At 33.0% G+C, this 17640-nt stretch overlaps 2 protein-coding genes across 4 annotated transcripts in view; one reads left to right on the top strand and one right to left on the bottom strand.

Moving 5' to 3' along the window:
• The window catches only part of LOC142349091 (uncharacterized), a 174316-nt gene that overhangs the window by 84131 nt on the left and 72545 nt on the right, over positions 1 to 17640 (bottom strand). The window lies entirely within an intron of this gene.
• Positions 11655 to 17640, top strand: part of LOC142349680 (cAMP-dependent protein kinase catalytic subunit beta-like) — a 37188-nt gene continuing 31202 nt past the window's right edge. Inside the window, exons 1-3 of one of the 3 annotated variants that reach the window (XM_075401406.1) lie at positions 11655 to 11889; positions 12162 to 12193; positions 14572 to 14610. In XM_075401406.1, the coding sequence (XP_075257521.1) occupies positions 11825 to 11889; positions 12162 to 12193; positions 14572 to 14610 (136 nt within the window). In that variant the 5' untranslated portion in view covers positions 11655 to 11824. Of the gene's footprint in view, positions 11890 to 12161; positions 12194 to 14526; positions 14611 to 17640 lie in introns of all 3 variants that reach the window. The other 2 variants (XM_075401405.1, XM_075401404.1) reach the window with 2 other exon arrangements.

Genomic DNA, 17640 nt, shown 5'->3' with positions numbered 1-17640 from the left:
TATCGACGCCAATAATGTGTTATGCGACATCTCATTTACTTTACTGTAGATTCCTTTTGCAAGAATTCTGTTGAATGCGATCTAAATATAAATTTCACCGATAAAAACTGCAAAATCCACCCTTATATTTTCAACCAAATCTCAACCAGTGTTATTTACGATTTGTACGTTGCCTTAACTGAATATTAACGGTTGTTGATTTTGTGATTTTTAAGAGTATTAGTGACCATTTACATTTGAATATGTTTGAATATAAAATGAGTCTTTCCAATTTGGCCAAATGAGACACGTATCATTCCTTTTTACCCACTTGAAGAAAGAATTTATTTCTCCAGAAAAAATGCACAAATTCATTTTATTTGTCATTAAAAACAAAAGTAGTGAAAGAAGTTGTGCTGGATACTGCACCTTGACTGGAGAGGGCAAACGACGAGGCCAACAGACCTACACAAGGTCCACCAGAATGTGCGTTACCCAACTCGAGTAGGATACGAAAAACACTGGACTATATGCAAAAAAAATCAAACAACAATAACAACAAACACTGAATACATCCAAAACTTTATGTCCATTTTTAAAAAAAAAACTTATTAACAATGTCAAAATAGCGTCCGATAAAACTGAAACCAAACAAAATATTATGTACTTCAGTAGAAAAGATATGGGACCACTATAAAACAAGGCTCTGTAACAATTGGACAAAAAGAACAAAAAAACAGCAAACGTAAAAAAATTGGCTTATTCTTTTAAAAACAATTAATTTCAAAGTAATGGAAATCATTAGAAAACAATTGAAAACATGCAACAAGTTAATGATCACATACGCCTCTGTAGAAAGGTATTAACACCTTTCATTATTTAAATTTTTTTGCGGTTACAAAAACACAACAAATAGAGACAACAAACAAAAATTCAATTGAAACGCTTTGGAAGCCGTTAAGCCATATTTTGCCGCTCGAAAAATTTTCAATTGAGCCTTTTATCGACGCCAATAATGTGTTATGCGACATCTCATTTACTTTACTGTAGATTCCTTTTGCAAGAATTCTGTTGAATGCGATCTAAATATAAATTTCACCGATAAAAACTGCAAAATCCACCCTTATATTTTCAACCAAATCTCAACCAGTGTTATTTACGATTTGTACGTTGCCTTAACTGAATATTAACGGTTGTTGATTTTGTGATTTTTAAGAGTATTAGTGACCATTTACATTTGAATATGTTTGAATATAAAATGAGTCTTTCCAATTTGGCCAAAGGAGACACGTATCATTCCTTTTTACCCACTTGAAGAAAGAATTTATTTCTCCAGAAAAAATGCACAAATTCATTTTATTTGTCATTAAAAACAAAAGTAGTGAAAGAAGTTGTGCTGGATACTGCACCTTGACTGGAGAGGGCAAACGACGAGGCCAACAGACCTACACAAGGTCCACCAGAATGTGCGTTACCCAACTCGAGTAGGATACGAAAAACACTGGACTATATGCAAAAAAAATCAAACAACAATAACAACAAACACTGAATACATCCAAAACTTTATGTCCATTTTTTAAAAAAAAAACTTATTAACAATGTCAAAATAGCGTCCGATAAAACTGAAACCAAACAAAATATTATGTACTTCAGTAGAAAAGATATGGGACCACTATAAAACAAGGCTCTGTAACAATTGGACAAAAAGAACAAAAAAACAGCAAACGTAAAAAAATTGGCTTATTCTTTTAAAAACAATTAATTTCAAAGTAATGGAAATCATTAGATAACAATTGAAAACATGCAACAAGTTAATGATCACATACGCCTCTGTAGAAAGGTATTAACACCTTTCATTATTTAAATTTTTTTGCGTTTACAAAAACACAACAAATAGAGACAACAAACAAAAATTCAATTGAAACGCTTTGGAAGCCGTTAAGCCATATTTTGCCGCTCGAAAAATTTTCAATTGAGCCTTTTATCGACGCCAATAATGTGTTATGCGACATCTCATTTACTTTACTGTAGATTCCTTTTGCAAGAATTCTGTTGAATGCGATCTAAATATAAATTTCACCGATAAAAACTGCAAAATCCACCCTTATATTTTCGACCAAACCTCGACCAGTGTTATTTACGATTTGTACGTTGCCTTAACTGAATATTAACGGTTGTTGATTTTGTGATTTTTAAGAGTATTAGTGACCATTTACATTTGATTATGTTTGAATATAAAATGAGTCTTTCCAATTTGGCCAAAGGAGACACGTATCATTCCTTTTTACCCACTTGAAGAAAGAATTTATTTCTCCAGAAAAAATGCACAAATTCATTTTATTTGTCATTAAAAACAAAAGTAGTGAAAGAAGTTGTGCTGGATACTGCACCTTGACTGGAGAGGGCAAACGACGAGGCCAACAGACCTACACAAGGTCCACCAGAATGTGCGTTACCCAACTCGAGTAGGATACGAAAAACACTGGACTATATGCAAAAAAAATCAAACAACAATAACAACAAACACTGAATACATCCAAAACTTTATGTCCATTTTTAAAAAAAAACTTATTAACAATGTCAAAATAGCGTCCGATAAAACTGAAACCAAACAAAATATTATGTACTTCAGTAGAAAAGATATGGGACCACTATAAAACAAGGCTCTGTAACAATTGGACAAAAAGAACAAAAAAACAGCAAACGTAAAAAAATTGGCTTATTCTTTTAAAAACAATTAATTTCAAAGTAATGGAAATCATTAGATAACAAATGAAAACATGCAACAAGTTAATGATCACATACGCCTCTGTAGAAAGGTATTAACACCTTTCATTATTTAAATTTTTTTGCGGTTACAAAAACACAACAAATAGAGACAAACAAAAATTCAATTGAAACGCTTTGGAAGCCGTTAAGCCATATTTTGCCGCTCGAAAAATTTTCAATTGAGCCTTTTATCGACGCCAATAATGTGTTATGCGACATCTCATTTACTTTACTGTAGATTCCTTTCGCAAGAATTCTGTTGAATGCGATCTAAATATAAATTTCACCGATAAAAACTGCAAAATCCACCCTTATATTTTCAACCAAACCTCGACCAGTGTTATTTACGATTTGTACGTTGCCTTAACTGAATATTAACGGTTGTTGATTTTGTGATTTTTAAGAGTATTAGTGACCATTTACATTTGAATATGTTTGAATATAAAATGAGTCTTTCCAATTTGGCCAAAGGAGACACGTATCATTCCTTTTTACCCACTTGAAGAAAGAATTTATTTCTCCAGAAAAAATGCACAAATTCATTTTATTTGTCATTAAAAACAAAAGTAGTGAAAGAAGTTGTGCTGGATACTGCACCTTGACTGGAGAGGGCAAACGACGAGGCCAACAGACCTACACAAGGTCCACCAGAATGTGCGTTACCCAACTCGAGTAGGATACGAAAAACACTGGACTATATGCAAAAAAAATCAAACAACAATAACAACAAACACTGAATACATCCAAAACTTTATGTCCATTTTTAAAAAATAACTTATTAACAATGTCAAAATAGCGTCCGATAAAACTGAAACCAAACAAAATATTATGTACTTCAGTAGAAAAGATATGGGACCACTATAAAACAAGGCTCTGTAACAATTGGACAAAAAGAACAAAAAACAGCAAAGGTAAAAAAATTGGCTTATTCTTTTAAAAACAATTAATTTCAAAGTAATGGAAATCATTAGATAACAATTGAAAACATGCAACAAGTTAATGATCACATACGCCTCTGTAGAAAGGTATTAACACCTTTCATTATTTAAATTTTTTTGCGGTTACAAAAACTCAACAAATAGAGACAACAAACAAAAATTCAATTGAAACGCTTTGGAAGCCGTTAAGCCATATTTTGCCGCTCGAAAAATTTTCAATTGAGCCTTTTATCGACGCCAATAATGTGTTATGCGACATCTCATTTACTTTACTGTAGATTCCTTTTGCAAGAATTCTGTTGAATGCGATCTAAATATAAATTTCACCGATAAAAACTGCAAAATCCACCCTTTTATTTTCGACCAAACCTCGACCAGTGTTATTTACGATTTGTACGTTGCCTTAACTGAATATTAACGGTTGTTGATTTTGTGATTTTTAAGATTATTAGTGACCATTTACATTTGAATATGTTTGAATATAAAATGAGTCTTTCCAATTTGGCCAAAGGAGACACGTATCATTCCTTTTTACCCACTTGAAGAAAGAATTTATTTCTCCAGAAAAAAAGCACAAATTCATTTTATTTGTCATTAAAAACAAAAGTAGTGAAAGAAGTTGTGCTGGATACTGCACCTTGGCTGGAGAGGGCAAACGACGAGGCCAACAGACCTACACAAGGTCCACCAGAAAGTGCGTTACCCAACTCGAGTAGGATACGAAAAACACTGGACTATATGCAAAAAAAATCAAACAACAATAACAACAAACACTGAATACATCCAAAACTTTATGTCCATTTTTAAAAAAAAACTTATTAACAATGTCAAAATAGCGTCCGATAAAACTGAAACCAAACAAAATATTATGTACTTCAGTAGAAAAGATATGGGACCACTATAAAACAAGGCTCTGTAACAATTGGACAAAAAGAACAAAAAAACAGCAAACGTAAAAAAATTGGCTTATTCTTTTAAAAACAATTAATTTCAAAGTAATGGAAATCATTAGATAACAATTGAAAACATGCAACAAGTTAATGATCACATACGCCTCTGTAGAAAGGTATTAACACCTTTCATTATTTAAATTTTTTTGCGGTTACAAAAACACAACAAATAGAGACAACAAACAAAAATTCAATTGAAACGCTTTGGAAGCCGTTAAGCCATATTTTGCCGCTCGAAAAATTTTCAATTGAGCCTTTTATCGACGCCAATAATGTGTTATGCGACATCTCATTTACTTTACTGTAGATTTCTTTTGCAAGAATTCTGTTGAATGCGATCTAAATATAAATTTCACCGATAAAAACTGCAAAATCCACCCTTATATTTTCGACCAAACCTCGACCAGTGTTATTTACGATTTGTACGTTGCCTTAACTGAATATTAACGGTTGTTGATTTTGTGATTTTTAAGAGTATTAGTGACCATTTACATTTGAATATGTTTGAATATAAAATGAGTCTTTCCAATTTGGCCAAAGGAGACACGTATCATTCCTTTTTACCCACTTGAAGAAAGAATTTATTTCTCCAAAAAAAATGCACAAATTCATTTTATTTGTCATTAAAAACAAAAGTAGTGAAAGAAGTTGTGCTGGATACTGCACCTTGACTGGAGAGGGCAAACGACGAGGCCAACAGACCTACACAAGGTCCACCAGAATGTGCGTTACCCAACTCGAGTAGGATACGAAAAACACTGGACTATATGCAAAAAAATCAAACAACAATAACAACAAACACTGAATACATCCAAAACTTTATGTCCATTTTTAAAAAAAAACTTATTAACAATGTCAAAATAGCGTCCGATAAAACTGAAACCAAACAAAATATTATGTACTTCAGTAGAAAAGATATGGGACCACTATAAGACAAGGCTCTGTAACAATTGGACAAAAAGAACAAAAAAACAGCAAACGTAAAAAAATTGGCTTATTCTTTTAAAAACAATTAATTTCAAAGTAATGGAAATCATTAGATAACAATTGAAAACATGCAACAAGTTAATGATCACATACGCCTCTGTAGAAAGGTATTAACACCTTTCAGTATTTAAATTTTTTTGCGGTTACAAAAACACAACAGATAGAGACAACAAACAAAAATTCAATTGAAACGCTTTGGAAGCCGTTAAGCCATATTTTGCCGCTCGAAAAATTTTCAATTGAGCCTTTTATCGACGCCAATAATGTGTTATGCGACATCTCATTTACTTTACTGTAGATTCCTTTTGCAAGAATTCTGTTGAATGCGATCTAAATATAAATTTCACCGATAAAAACTGCAAAATCCACCCTTATATTTTCAACCAAACCTCGACCAGTGTTATTTACGATTTGTACGTTGCCTTAACTGAATATTAACGGTTGTTGATTTTGTGATTTTTAAGAGTATTAGTGACCATTTACATTTGAGTATGTTTGAATATAAAATGAGTTTTTCCAATTTGGCCAAAGGAGACACGTATCATTCCTTTTTTACCCACTTGAAGAAAGAAATTATTTCTCCTGAAAAAATGAACAAATTCATATTATTTGTAATTAAAAACAAAAGTAGTGAAAGAAGTTGTGTTGGATACTGCACTTTGACTGGAGAGGGCGGACGACGAGGCCAACAGACCTACACAAGGTCCACCGGAATGTGCGCTACCCAACTCGATTAGGATGCGAAGAACACTGGACCATATGCAACTATTTTATCATTATAGTGCTGAAAAAGTTGAAGTTTCATGTACCAAAATTTTATTAACTTTTCAAGTAAATTCTCAAAAATTTTAGAAGATTAAAAACTGAAATCAACACTACCAAAGCACTGATTGAAAAGCGTAGGGTAAAAAACTTGCTTAAAAACTTGCGTATTTTTTAATGGCGACCAATTATTTTTTTCTTAAAAAGCATAACAAACTTCTCAAGAATTTTACAATCAAACAACTGTTTATGAGAACAGTCATTCGAGAAAACAATTATTCGAAAAGCCATCATTAAGAAAACAATTCAAGACGAACAAAAAAATCAAACAACAATAACAACAAACATTGAATACATTCAAAACTTTATGTCCAATTAAAAAGAAAACTTATTAACAACGTCAAAATAGCGTCCGATAAAACTGAAATCAAACAAAATATTTTGTACTTCAGTAGAAAAGATATGGGACCACTCTAAAACAAGGCTCTGCAACAATTGGACAAAAAGAACAAAAAAAAACAGCAAACTGAAAAAATTGGCTCATTCTTTCAAAAAATAATTAATTTCAAAGTAATGCAAATCATTAGATAACAATTGAAAACATGCAACAAGCTAATGATCACATACGCCTCTGTAGAAAGGCAATAACACCTTGCATTATTTAAATTTTTTTGCTGTTACAAAAAAAAACAACAAATACAGAACAAACAAAAATTCAATTAAAACGCTTTGGAAGCCGTTAAGCCATATTTTGCCGCTCGGCAAATTTTTAAATGAGCCTTTTATCAACGACAAAAATGTGTTATGCAACATCTCATAAAGGAGAAGAGATAACAAGTAGATGAAAAGGACAAAATTAATGAATAGTTTTGTATTTTTCGAAATCAATCATTTTCAAAAACGAAATAATTAAATTAGCTACAAAATGGAATAATAAGAGATTGTTTATTCTTCCAAAGGAAACGCCTGAGACCTTTTGTTATTCAAAAAATGTCCTATGTCTACAAACAGAACGTCAAATATATATAGGCTCATTTATTCCTAAATAACAAGCCAATAGGACCTGTCATTATCCAGGAAATTTTATACAACTAAACACACAAGGTAAAACGACAGTAAAGACAAATGTAAAAAACTCAATTAAATTCTTCGAAAAAAGGGGTGTCGAAGCCGTTTAAACAATAATCTATGCCTCTAAAGACTTTTATATGTTCAATTGGGCCTTATTTTGAACAACAATATCGTAGTATGTGAACTTTTAGTAGTGTGCTAATGTGACAAAACGAGAAAAAAACGTAAAAAAAAGGGTCATTACCTAAAAATAAAAAAGTGAAATCTAGTAGTATCAAAATCAAAAAACAATAACATAACGCGTAAAACCGCACAAAAGATTAATTTTTAATTCAGTAGAAAGAAAATTAGGAAGAAGCAATCTCTCTTTGATGATACTCAGCTACAATTTGACCAAGTTAAAACCAAATTAAGAGCAACAAATTGACCATAATCTTCCCAGTAAAGAAACTAGATACAATAATTTGGAACTGCTTAGGAAGCGAATAGGAACTATCAACAGTGAGCTTTGATTTCAATTGTTCTGTTCTGTAATTAACATATAAAAGTTTTTTTTAAAAAACAGCTGAATACAATTCGAATTATTTTTGGATTGAAACAGTCCAAGATTGGATTAAAACCAGCCTTGCCATTGCGGTTTGTCCATTAAGAACAATCAATTGTTTCGAAGGTTATATATATAGAACAATTTAAATCCAGACTACTCTCAATGGAAGTGGAAAAAATACTAGCTCCCTTTGTAGTTTAGAAAGGCGGTGTTAGTTGCTTTTGTGTGGGTACTTCCGGCAAATTTAATCAAAGTGGACTAAAGAAGCTTATTTCGGGCAATTTTTGGTGAAAAGGGCTGAATTTTGAATTATTTAGCAGAAATTTTGGCCACAAAATTAAGTCAAAATATAGTCAACAATACTTTTCTGTCTTTAGATAAATCAACAGTTTTATTGTTGACAATTGTTACATATTTTAGCAAAATTGACGAAATTTCAGGTAAAAATTCCAGAAAATGTAAATAAAATAACGCAAATCGGTCTAATATTCACAAAAATATAAACCACAATCACTCGCCTTAGAAAAGGAAATTAAAAATCTTTTTAAATCCATATTCTCCGCTGGTCGGAGTTATTAATGATACCGCACAACTCGATGAATATACCGATCGGTATATTTGAACAAAAAACCATTTGAGTATATAATTCCTCCCCCCTAAGAGGGTCGGAAAAACAATAAGAACGAAATTCCAGTAACACTTTCCACAACTCAATTAACAAAAAACACTTTCCAACACCAGATCAAGCGTAGTTTCAGACACCAAAAAAAAACAGGTACACTGGTAAATTAAGCAGATTCGACTACTGCTTTTATAAATGCTAAAGTGTTTTGCTTGGGCTGCTGGCTACCTTCCAACCTCCAACTTGAGAATCTCCATAAAATGAAAAGCCACGACTAACGATTGGACATTAATTTTAATTTCAACTTTTCTGAATACATCCAATTTCAATATACAAAAAAACCATTTGAGTATATAGTTCCTCCCCCCCCCCCCCCCTAAGAGGGGTCGGAACAACAATACGAACAAAATTGAAAAGGCACAACTAACGATGGCTTTTCTTGGGCTGGTGGTGTTTTACTTGGGCTGCTGGCCACCTTCCAACCCCTTAAAATCTCCAGAAAATGAAAAGCCACGACTAACGATTGGACATTAATTTTAATTTCAACTTTTCTGAATACATCCAATTTCAATGAACAAAAAAACCATTTGAGTATATAGTTCCTCCCCCCTAAGAGGGGTCGGATCAACAATACGAACAAAATTGAAAAGCCACGACTATCGATGGCTTTTCTTGTGCTGGTGGTGTTTTACTTGGGCTGCTGGCCACCTTCCCACCCCTTAAAATCTCCATAAATTGAGAAGCCACGACTAACGATTGGACATTAATTTTAATTTCAACTTTTCTAAATACATCCAATTTGTCGCCATTTTGAAGACTAGTAAATTAATATATTTTTTAAGTTTGCTCTCAAGAAGCTCAGATATTTAGGTAGATCAAACACTGTAGAGCATAAAAACATATGTCTAAAACACTTTGCACTCAAATAACTGGCTGAGATCAGTTAATCGTAATTGTATCGCTGCAGCAAGAACAATCTGTAAATCTTGTAAAATATATTTTGATGATCTTAACATTATTAAAATGATGCTGACATAAAAAAAACTGCGGTCTTTAAAATTGAGCTCTGAAACTCAGTCTGCATGAATTTTGCAGTCAACTATTTTATTCGGCAATGATTTATTTTATTAACGTTCCTTCCCCAAAAACATTTCATTAACAATTCCTTCCCCAATAGCGTATGCTAGACATAACGGTTAAGTCCCACATTTTTCAAGATCGTTATCGTTTGATGTCACACTAGATTTTAACTTATTCAGTTTTGTGGTTATTTTTTACTCGATCTCTTTGAAATCAAGCTGACGAAATGGTTAAAACGAGCAATCAACTGAGCAAACTTCCTGAAAAAAATTCTTGAATGCCATAAGGCATGTTTCTTGAAAAAATTTATTGGAAGACTAATTTTTTTCTCGAGAGAAAAAGAATGCGCTATTCAAAGACAATCAGAGGGGTTTTTTTAAAAATAGGAGAAAGTCACAAAAATAACAACTTTGTCAAACAGTATTTTTGTTTAGGTCTAGAACTGATTCAATCTAAAGAAAAATTTTCATAGTTTGCTCATTTTGAAAACCATAAAAAGTAACATTGAGAGTAAAACAACTGAGCCTGCTGACAACTTCTACGGTCGCTTTGCTCCTACAATAATATCAACTATTATTGGAGAACAATGAAAACAATTATTAAAGATAAAACGTCAATAATTCCGAATAGAGTTATCGAGAAATTGGATGGGAAGAATGAATCTGACGACAATCGCAGTTTCGAACGAGGAATGTTTTTGTTTGACGAACAGGAAGAGAGTAAAGAACTAATAATAGAAAGACAATGATATTAACTCCAAGAAAAAGCGAGTTGATGAAAAAGTATTCTTTCGAAATATGCAGAAATGCAATGTTACTCTAAATTTTAAAATTCATTTCTGTCTTAGATTTTTGAACAGCAAAATTGAGGTTTAAATAAGTTAGAATATTGTTCTGGGGAGCTTTCGGCAATTTGAGCTCAACCTCGGGTGCAAGCGGTCTCGGCTTTGAGCTCTAACTGCCTAAGGCTTCCCAGAACTATACTCTAACATATACTTAGAATACTGCTTTTAAAGCCGATAAAATGGTTTACTCGGCCTAACGGCCACCTTTCAATCCATTAACACCTCGATAAATCAAAACGCCGTATTCTAAAGAACTTTTTGACAGACGTACGTGATTTTTCTGCACATGATACGAACAAAGCTGTTTAATACTTTCCAAAAACTCAAGTGTCACAACTCAGTTATCCAATGATCAAATCAAAAAGATTGAAACTCGACATTAAAGTTAGGTACGCTAATATCCGTTAATTTGGCTGTACGTCAAAATATATGCTATTTGATAGCTGCATTATTGGACAGTTGAATTATCAGATAATTGAGTTATCGGAAACTTTTCGTCATGGACGTCTGCAATTTCATTCGACTATTGATTTTTGACACTATATATTGTTTCAACCTCCTAGCTTTCAGTCCATTGATAGCAACTGGATACGCCAAAGAGCATTAACCTATTAGAATGGTAAACTACACTAGACACTTGACTTAAAGAACAGAATTAAGGGCAGTTTTTTATCCTGTTATGTATTAAGTGTATATTAGACTACTGATTTTCGACGGATCGATTCATTAATGGATTGAAACAATGCCGCAGGCCGAATAAAACCATTAATAACAGCAATCGAAAAGCATCAGTCTAGGGTGTTTGATTTGCAAAAGTGCGTGATTTTAGTGTCCGATTTTATTCCCGATCTTTTATTTGATAACGTTATTAGATTCTTGAGTTATTTGACAGTATTATTGAACAGTTTTGCTCGCATTGTTTCATTAACCGACATAAAAACCACATATGTTCCTAAATTAGTTTTTCTTTAGATCACTCAATGACTACAATTTAGAGCCTTTTAAAAAAACTGTGACTATGTATCTCAAGCCGTTAGAAGCAATTTCTGTTCTCCAATGGCCTTTAGTGAAATGAGGTGTGTACGCTAAATTATTCACCCGAATTTTGGCTCTTCTAGCGCTATGGAGATGACTTTTGATCCGTAACCGTAAAGTATTTCATTAAGATGAACAGTTTGAAAACTTTATTTTACGAACCGGTATAATGGAGGAAAAGAGTTAAATTAATTAGTTTTAAGTTGAAAAAGTGAGGAGTTTGAGCGACCATTCCTGTGCATGGGCGGAGAGATGGGAGTTGAAGGGCGATCACCGTCACCGGGTGACAATCGCAAAGGGAAAAGGTAAATACAAATCAATAAATTGAGAGAACATTTCACCCAAGAAGTAGCATTATTGCCTTCCGCAGATCCTGCTTAGCGGGACTGAAATCTATTGACCACTCAAATACAGTATGTATACTATAACAGGAGCTATTTTTCTACGTGGGGCGGGGGAGAGGGGGTATCTTTACGGAAAATAACTAAACACTTTAGCACAAAATTTCATGAGCTAGGGATACAGTTTCGAACCCCCTTCACGTGACACTACTTTTAATTAGAAATTTTTTTTTCAGGTCCCAGCAATCTTCTGTCTCGTCAGCATTTAGTCAGTTGATTTAAACGCATCCTCCCAAAATGTATTTTTCTCCAAATTAAAGTCAGTAAAAAATCACCTTAGAACGAATAAAGCAAACTGTGAAAGAGAAAGTTTTGCAATTACCAACTCTTTCCCTCAGAACAGCTGCAACTATTTTGAAAGCTAAAATTGCTTCATGAAATTTTATCAGCAACAACTTTCTGATATAGTACAGGTTAAAATCGAGATTCAACAGAGGACCAATACTGGCTTCTTTAAAAGAAAATGTGAATGGACAGAACAAGAATGATGCTATTTCCTAATAACTAAACATCGCTGGATGAATCGGCCCATAAAAAGATTGCCGAAGGTATAAATTTTGGTCTTTTTAGACATTTTGCCCTAGGCGCTGCAATACATATTAATCAAAAGTTTCAAAAAGCCCCTTTTTGCAAATTTTCAACTTGGAAAAACTGCTATCTAACTGAACAATGAGCAAAACTCAAAAATTGTTTCTCAAAAATTTTAAAAATTAATCTTTATTATTATTTACTTGAGTTACAGATGAAACCAGTTTGAAAATTTTGCTGTCATTAGGTATTACAGTAATGCACACATAACTTGAATTTGCTCTTTTAAGTATTTTATCAAAAGAAAAACCGTTGCATTTTGAAAAACTGATAAAAATTCAAAAATTTATTTTTTCATAATTAGATTGCTTTGATAAGCTGGGACAGCTTTGAGCAGTGATTTGATATAATAATTATGGGAGATATTAAATACTGGGGAGATACATTTCCATTTTTTGGTTTTTCCACTTTTGTTTGACTCAATTTTACACTGATTTGAGTTCATGGGAAAAATTGATCAGAAATCGCTTTTGCGGAAAACTGCTGAAACACAGAAAAATTTGTGAAATTTGCTGCCATTCGTTTCTCTATACCTTACCATTTCCCGCAATCTAGCGACAATAGGAAGGCGAAAATAGGCAACTAATCCCCCGAATCAAAAGATGATCAAAGGACTAATACCCCTGATCAAAGGATTAGAGTCAATTAAACTGGTCGCAGGAGTGCGAACACTATAAAATGCGAAATCTTTCGACTCAAATACCAGAATTTGAGGGCATCGGATTTATTCGCACTCGTTTACTTAATACATGTGCGGACAACAGCAATATTGCTGAGTATATATACTCACGCAAATGTGCTTTTGGCATCGAAATTACTAGTCTATGACTCAATCAATCAAAATCTCACCGTCCTGGCTTTACATTGTTTTTGCGAATGTTCTAAAAATTTTAATTTTTGTAAAAAAAGGAACAGATTTGAAGATTTGATGATATCTTTGAAGGCACCGATTATTTCGGCATATTTCAGCTCGCTCTTTCAAAAAAACACTCTGACCAATCTGTTGGGGCTGAACTAACAAAAATGGTTAGTTTTTGCATTTTTCCTTTAGATAAGGTCGAAGACCCCATTGTTTTTTTCTCCTTTCAAAATATTTTTTTCAATGTGGGGAAAAAAACTGGTACCGCGACCGTCGGATTTTGTGATTTTTCTAAGAAACAATTGACTTATAAGCATTTTGTCGCAATATGTAAGGCGAGGAACTTGGGGAATCTCAAAGCTGTTATTTTATTTCTTATCCATTACCCGATGATACGAGCACACAAAAATGGTGAAATTTGAAAAAAAACAAGGACGAGGAAAACGGTATGTCGCTAATGAGAACTTTGCCCCATTTTGTTTTGTGACTCTCAAAATGGGGGCAACACTAAGAAAACAAGCAACAGTGTGAAAAATGGGGTTAACTTCAAAACTCTCTTGAATAGTCGAGAATTTTTGTGCTTAGAGGAAGATCCCCTCAAAACAAATCTCCAGGCAGAAAATCCCCCCGAAACAAATCACCTAGAAGCAGGTCCCCTCAAACCAAATCTGCAGGCAGAAAATCCCCTCGAAACAAATCTCCGGGCAGAAAATCCCCTCGAAACAAATCTCCGGGTAGAAAATCCCCTCGAAACAAATCGCCAAGAGGCAGGTCACCCCGAAGCCCTCATAGATGCTCCCCCAACGTCTTGAACAAAAAGAGCCCCTCTCCAAAAAAATGTCCTGCTCACAAGTGAGTCAGTTAAACAAACAGAACATTTGAACATATAGGACTATTTCAAAACCAATTTTCATTTGCCTGAAGATAAAAGCCTGGAAACAAAAAACAAACTTTTTGTACCTTCTTCTTTAGGGCTGCAAATCGAGCAGTAAATTAAAACGTGAACAAGTATTCAATTTGGTTTTTGATGTTCAACTTTATGAAAGTAGCAGTTACTTTTAATAATTTAATGACTGACTAACTTATAAGAGTAGTTGAGCGTACTGGTGGTGGGAGGGTGCGTGGAGGTGGTCGCAAAGATGCCAAGACCTTATCACGCTCCGAATCCAACAGGATATGTAAGCATGTTTACATCTCAGCAAACAATAAAAATTGATTGTTTTACATGTTTTATATACTGAAGTGATATTCGCGCTTTTATTAATTGTTCTCGAACTAAGTTTGAAGCAATTATTGTCAGCAAGTTTGACCATTTTATAAATTTTCGCTCGACCGATTTGAGTTTCTAGCTAGAAGAACATTCTCGAACATTCTTTTGCTCGCTTGAGTGATTAAAGTTGACTTTCTGTCTTAAAAAGATAAATTGGTAAAACCCAAGGGAATTAACACTCCGATTAGCTCAACTAGAGCTTTAATAATCTCTAAGAGTACTGTTCATCAAAGTTGCTCAAGAACTATATCTAGTAATTAAGGAGGCAGATTTTCATGGTTTTATGAGCAATATAACCAAAATTTTAACTTCTGAGACCAGCCTACCCGTGCTTCAGCTAGATAAAAACCAAAGCCCCTTACCTCCCTTTCTAGAGCAATTCGCTGACGGTAGTCGCTTAATGATATCACTTTATGAATTTACTGTTTAAATGTACTGTAAAAAAACATAAACATCTGCAGTTTATTTGTTAGAACGATCTGTTGACAGGATCAAAAAACATGGCAAAAAAAATTTTATGTCGGAACTTTCAAAGACTATTTACCGTAGATATGAATAATTGTTAACAATTTTATGAATTATTGAAAACCAGAGAATATTTTTCAGACTTACATTTGTTAAAACAAATTAAAAGTATAAAACAAAGTTCATTATCAGAACTTGGAGCAACAAAGTGATGCTTGCAATAAATCGGTCGCAAAAAAGTTAAATACTAAAACTAATTATACCTAAAACAGTTTTTTGAAATTAAAAACTATAAGACCTTGAAATTTATAGTCAAATAGAATTTTCAATTAATTTCAAAAGGCAAAAATGATTCACAATATATTCAAAAAGCATTCATGAACAAATGCGCAAAAAGGCGTTCTAACTGCATTAGGTACCGTCAATTTTTTTTAAAAAAATCTTTTGATGTCATCAAAATCAAAAAGCAGTTAACAAAACCTAAAAACTGAAACATCTGCAGATATTGGAAACAGTAAATTATGTGTTGTTATATAGCACGTTACTATGTAAAAATAATGCACGTGCGCCTGGGGGTCATAAAACATATATTCCCACTAAGCTGGGGGGCCGAAACAGAATAGATTCAAAAAATCTTATAACTTTGCGTAGTGTAACGCTAGTTAAGCATAAGAGCTGTTTTATAAAAAACAAATTTCTACTCGTGTAACTTTTTCTAACGTAACAAGTTTCTGTTCATGGTTTCAAAAATCCAAAGTCTAAAATTATTATTCCTACAGCAGTTATTTTTGTATGCAAAAAGGATTCATAAAACTAAGATCAATAGGCTCAGTTACAAAAAAAAACGGGAAAGACCGATACAGTCAAATCATTAATTCACATTGACCTAGTACATCAGACTTATTAAGAGCAACTTCTAATTGAATAAGAATGCTTAAGTTTTCACTTTGTAAACGGTTGAATCATAACAAAACTAATGAAAACTGATCAACAAATTATAACATTTGTGCTTTGAAAAACATTAGATCGCCAATTTTCTTCTTTTGTTTCATTATTCGTTAATTCAAACCCAACGTCAGTAAATGGGCGGGCAATCACAGCTATTTTCTATCAATTTTTGCTTAAATATTTGTCAGTTAAACATTCATATGAACCTGACGTGTTACACTCATGAGCATGAAGTTCTTAATTAGGAAACAAACTTTTTCACTTTTTGTACTCAAAAAGTCAAAAAAAATTGAATTGGAAGTTAAATAAAGTGAGTCAAAAAAATCATTTGGTGGAAAAAATTCGAGTTGAAATTTTCCTGCTCGGGAGCCAAATAGTCAATTTCACCTATTTGAACATCCCAAGAAGTTTTAGTTCTTATAAGGGATAAAACAGTGATAAAATTATAAAACTAACATCTGTATTTCAATATTCAGTGTTTTGCTGTCTGCAAAATTCTTTATATAGTAGTGTGTTCTGATGGTTTTCACGCCAGTTAGTTTTAAAGACCTGTGATACAGAAAATTTGTCTAATTTTTGCTTCTAAATTGTGCTTCTAATTTATTTGTTTTGAGTGGTTTTGTCAGAAATCGGCAAATAATTTTTCAGGGATTGGCGATGTAAGCGATTATTTAAGATGCTCCCAGATTTCCTTACTGCAACAAAAAAACGTTTTTTTTATTGGTCAGGTATTTCCTACTATTTTAGGCGTACTTTTGTACTTTTGTTGTGATATGATCTGTTGTTAAATATCATAAGAGATGTGGTTTGAAGTCAGGGCATTTCATCCAATTCTCTGGATTCTCTGTTTTTAATTAATCGTTCATTTACTGCGATCAGTATCAGTCGCTTAGAGGTCAAAATATGACTCTTTTCTGAATTGTTCCCCTCTGCAGCCAAGTGTTTGAAATTTGATTTGAAAATAGGGATAGAATTTGAAAACAAAACTTTTAGGAAGCAATTTTTTTTATCTTTGGTTGCATTTGTCTTTATACTTAAAGTTCTGAAATGTCTATTTCGCGGCTATTGTCCCGCAATCTGTTGTCTGTTTAATAAAAATCCGCATGAAATGAAAACTATAAATCATTAAATTAAAAAATCATTGAGAAAAGACTCGAAAAAAACCTTCTAAGAAAACCTCATGTACAGCAAGCTACTGTGTTCCCTTTAACAATGATTTTCGTATTGATTTTAAGGTTATCGTGTTGATTTTTGAGGTTTAAAATCACACAATTTTTCCAAATCGTCAGAAAATATTGAACTCAAATATTTAGGTGAACGCAAATAAACCGAAGTAAAAGTAAGCCGACATAAAAGCAACCCGAAAGTTAATACTAATGTAAGGTATCAGAAGTACTAGATTTGTTAACCGTTAAAATCGACACTGAGCACAGTATTTTTGTGCATAATATATTCAATGCACCCAAAAAAAACAAAAATACGTCAATTTTTAGATATCTAGTAAGTACGGGCCTCTGCGGACCGC

This window comes from Convolutriloba macropyga, chromosome 11, assembly GCF_964194025.1.
Source record: "Convolutriloba macropyga chromosome 11, txConMacr16.3, whole genome shotgun sequence".
In the NCBI taxonomy this organism is placed as follows: Eukaryota; Metazoa; Xenacoelomorpha; order Acoela; family Convolutidae; genus Convolutriloba; species Convolutriloba macropyga.
Note: the sequence above shows the minus strand (reverse complement) of the source record. Positions and strands in the feature narration are given on the sequence as shown.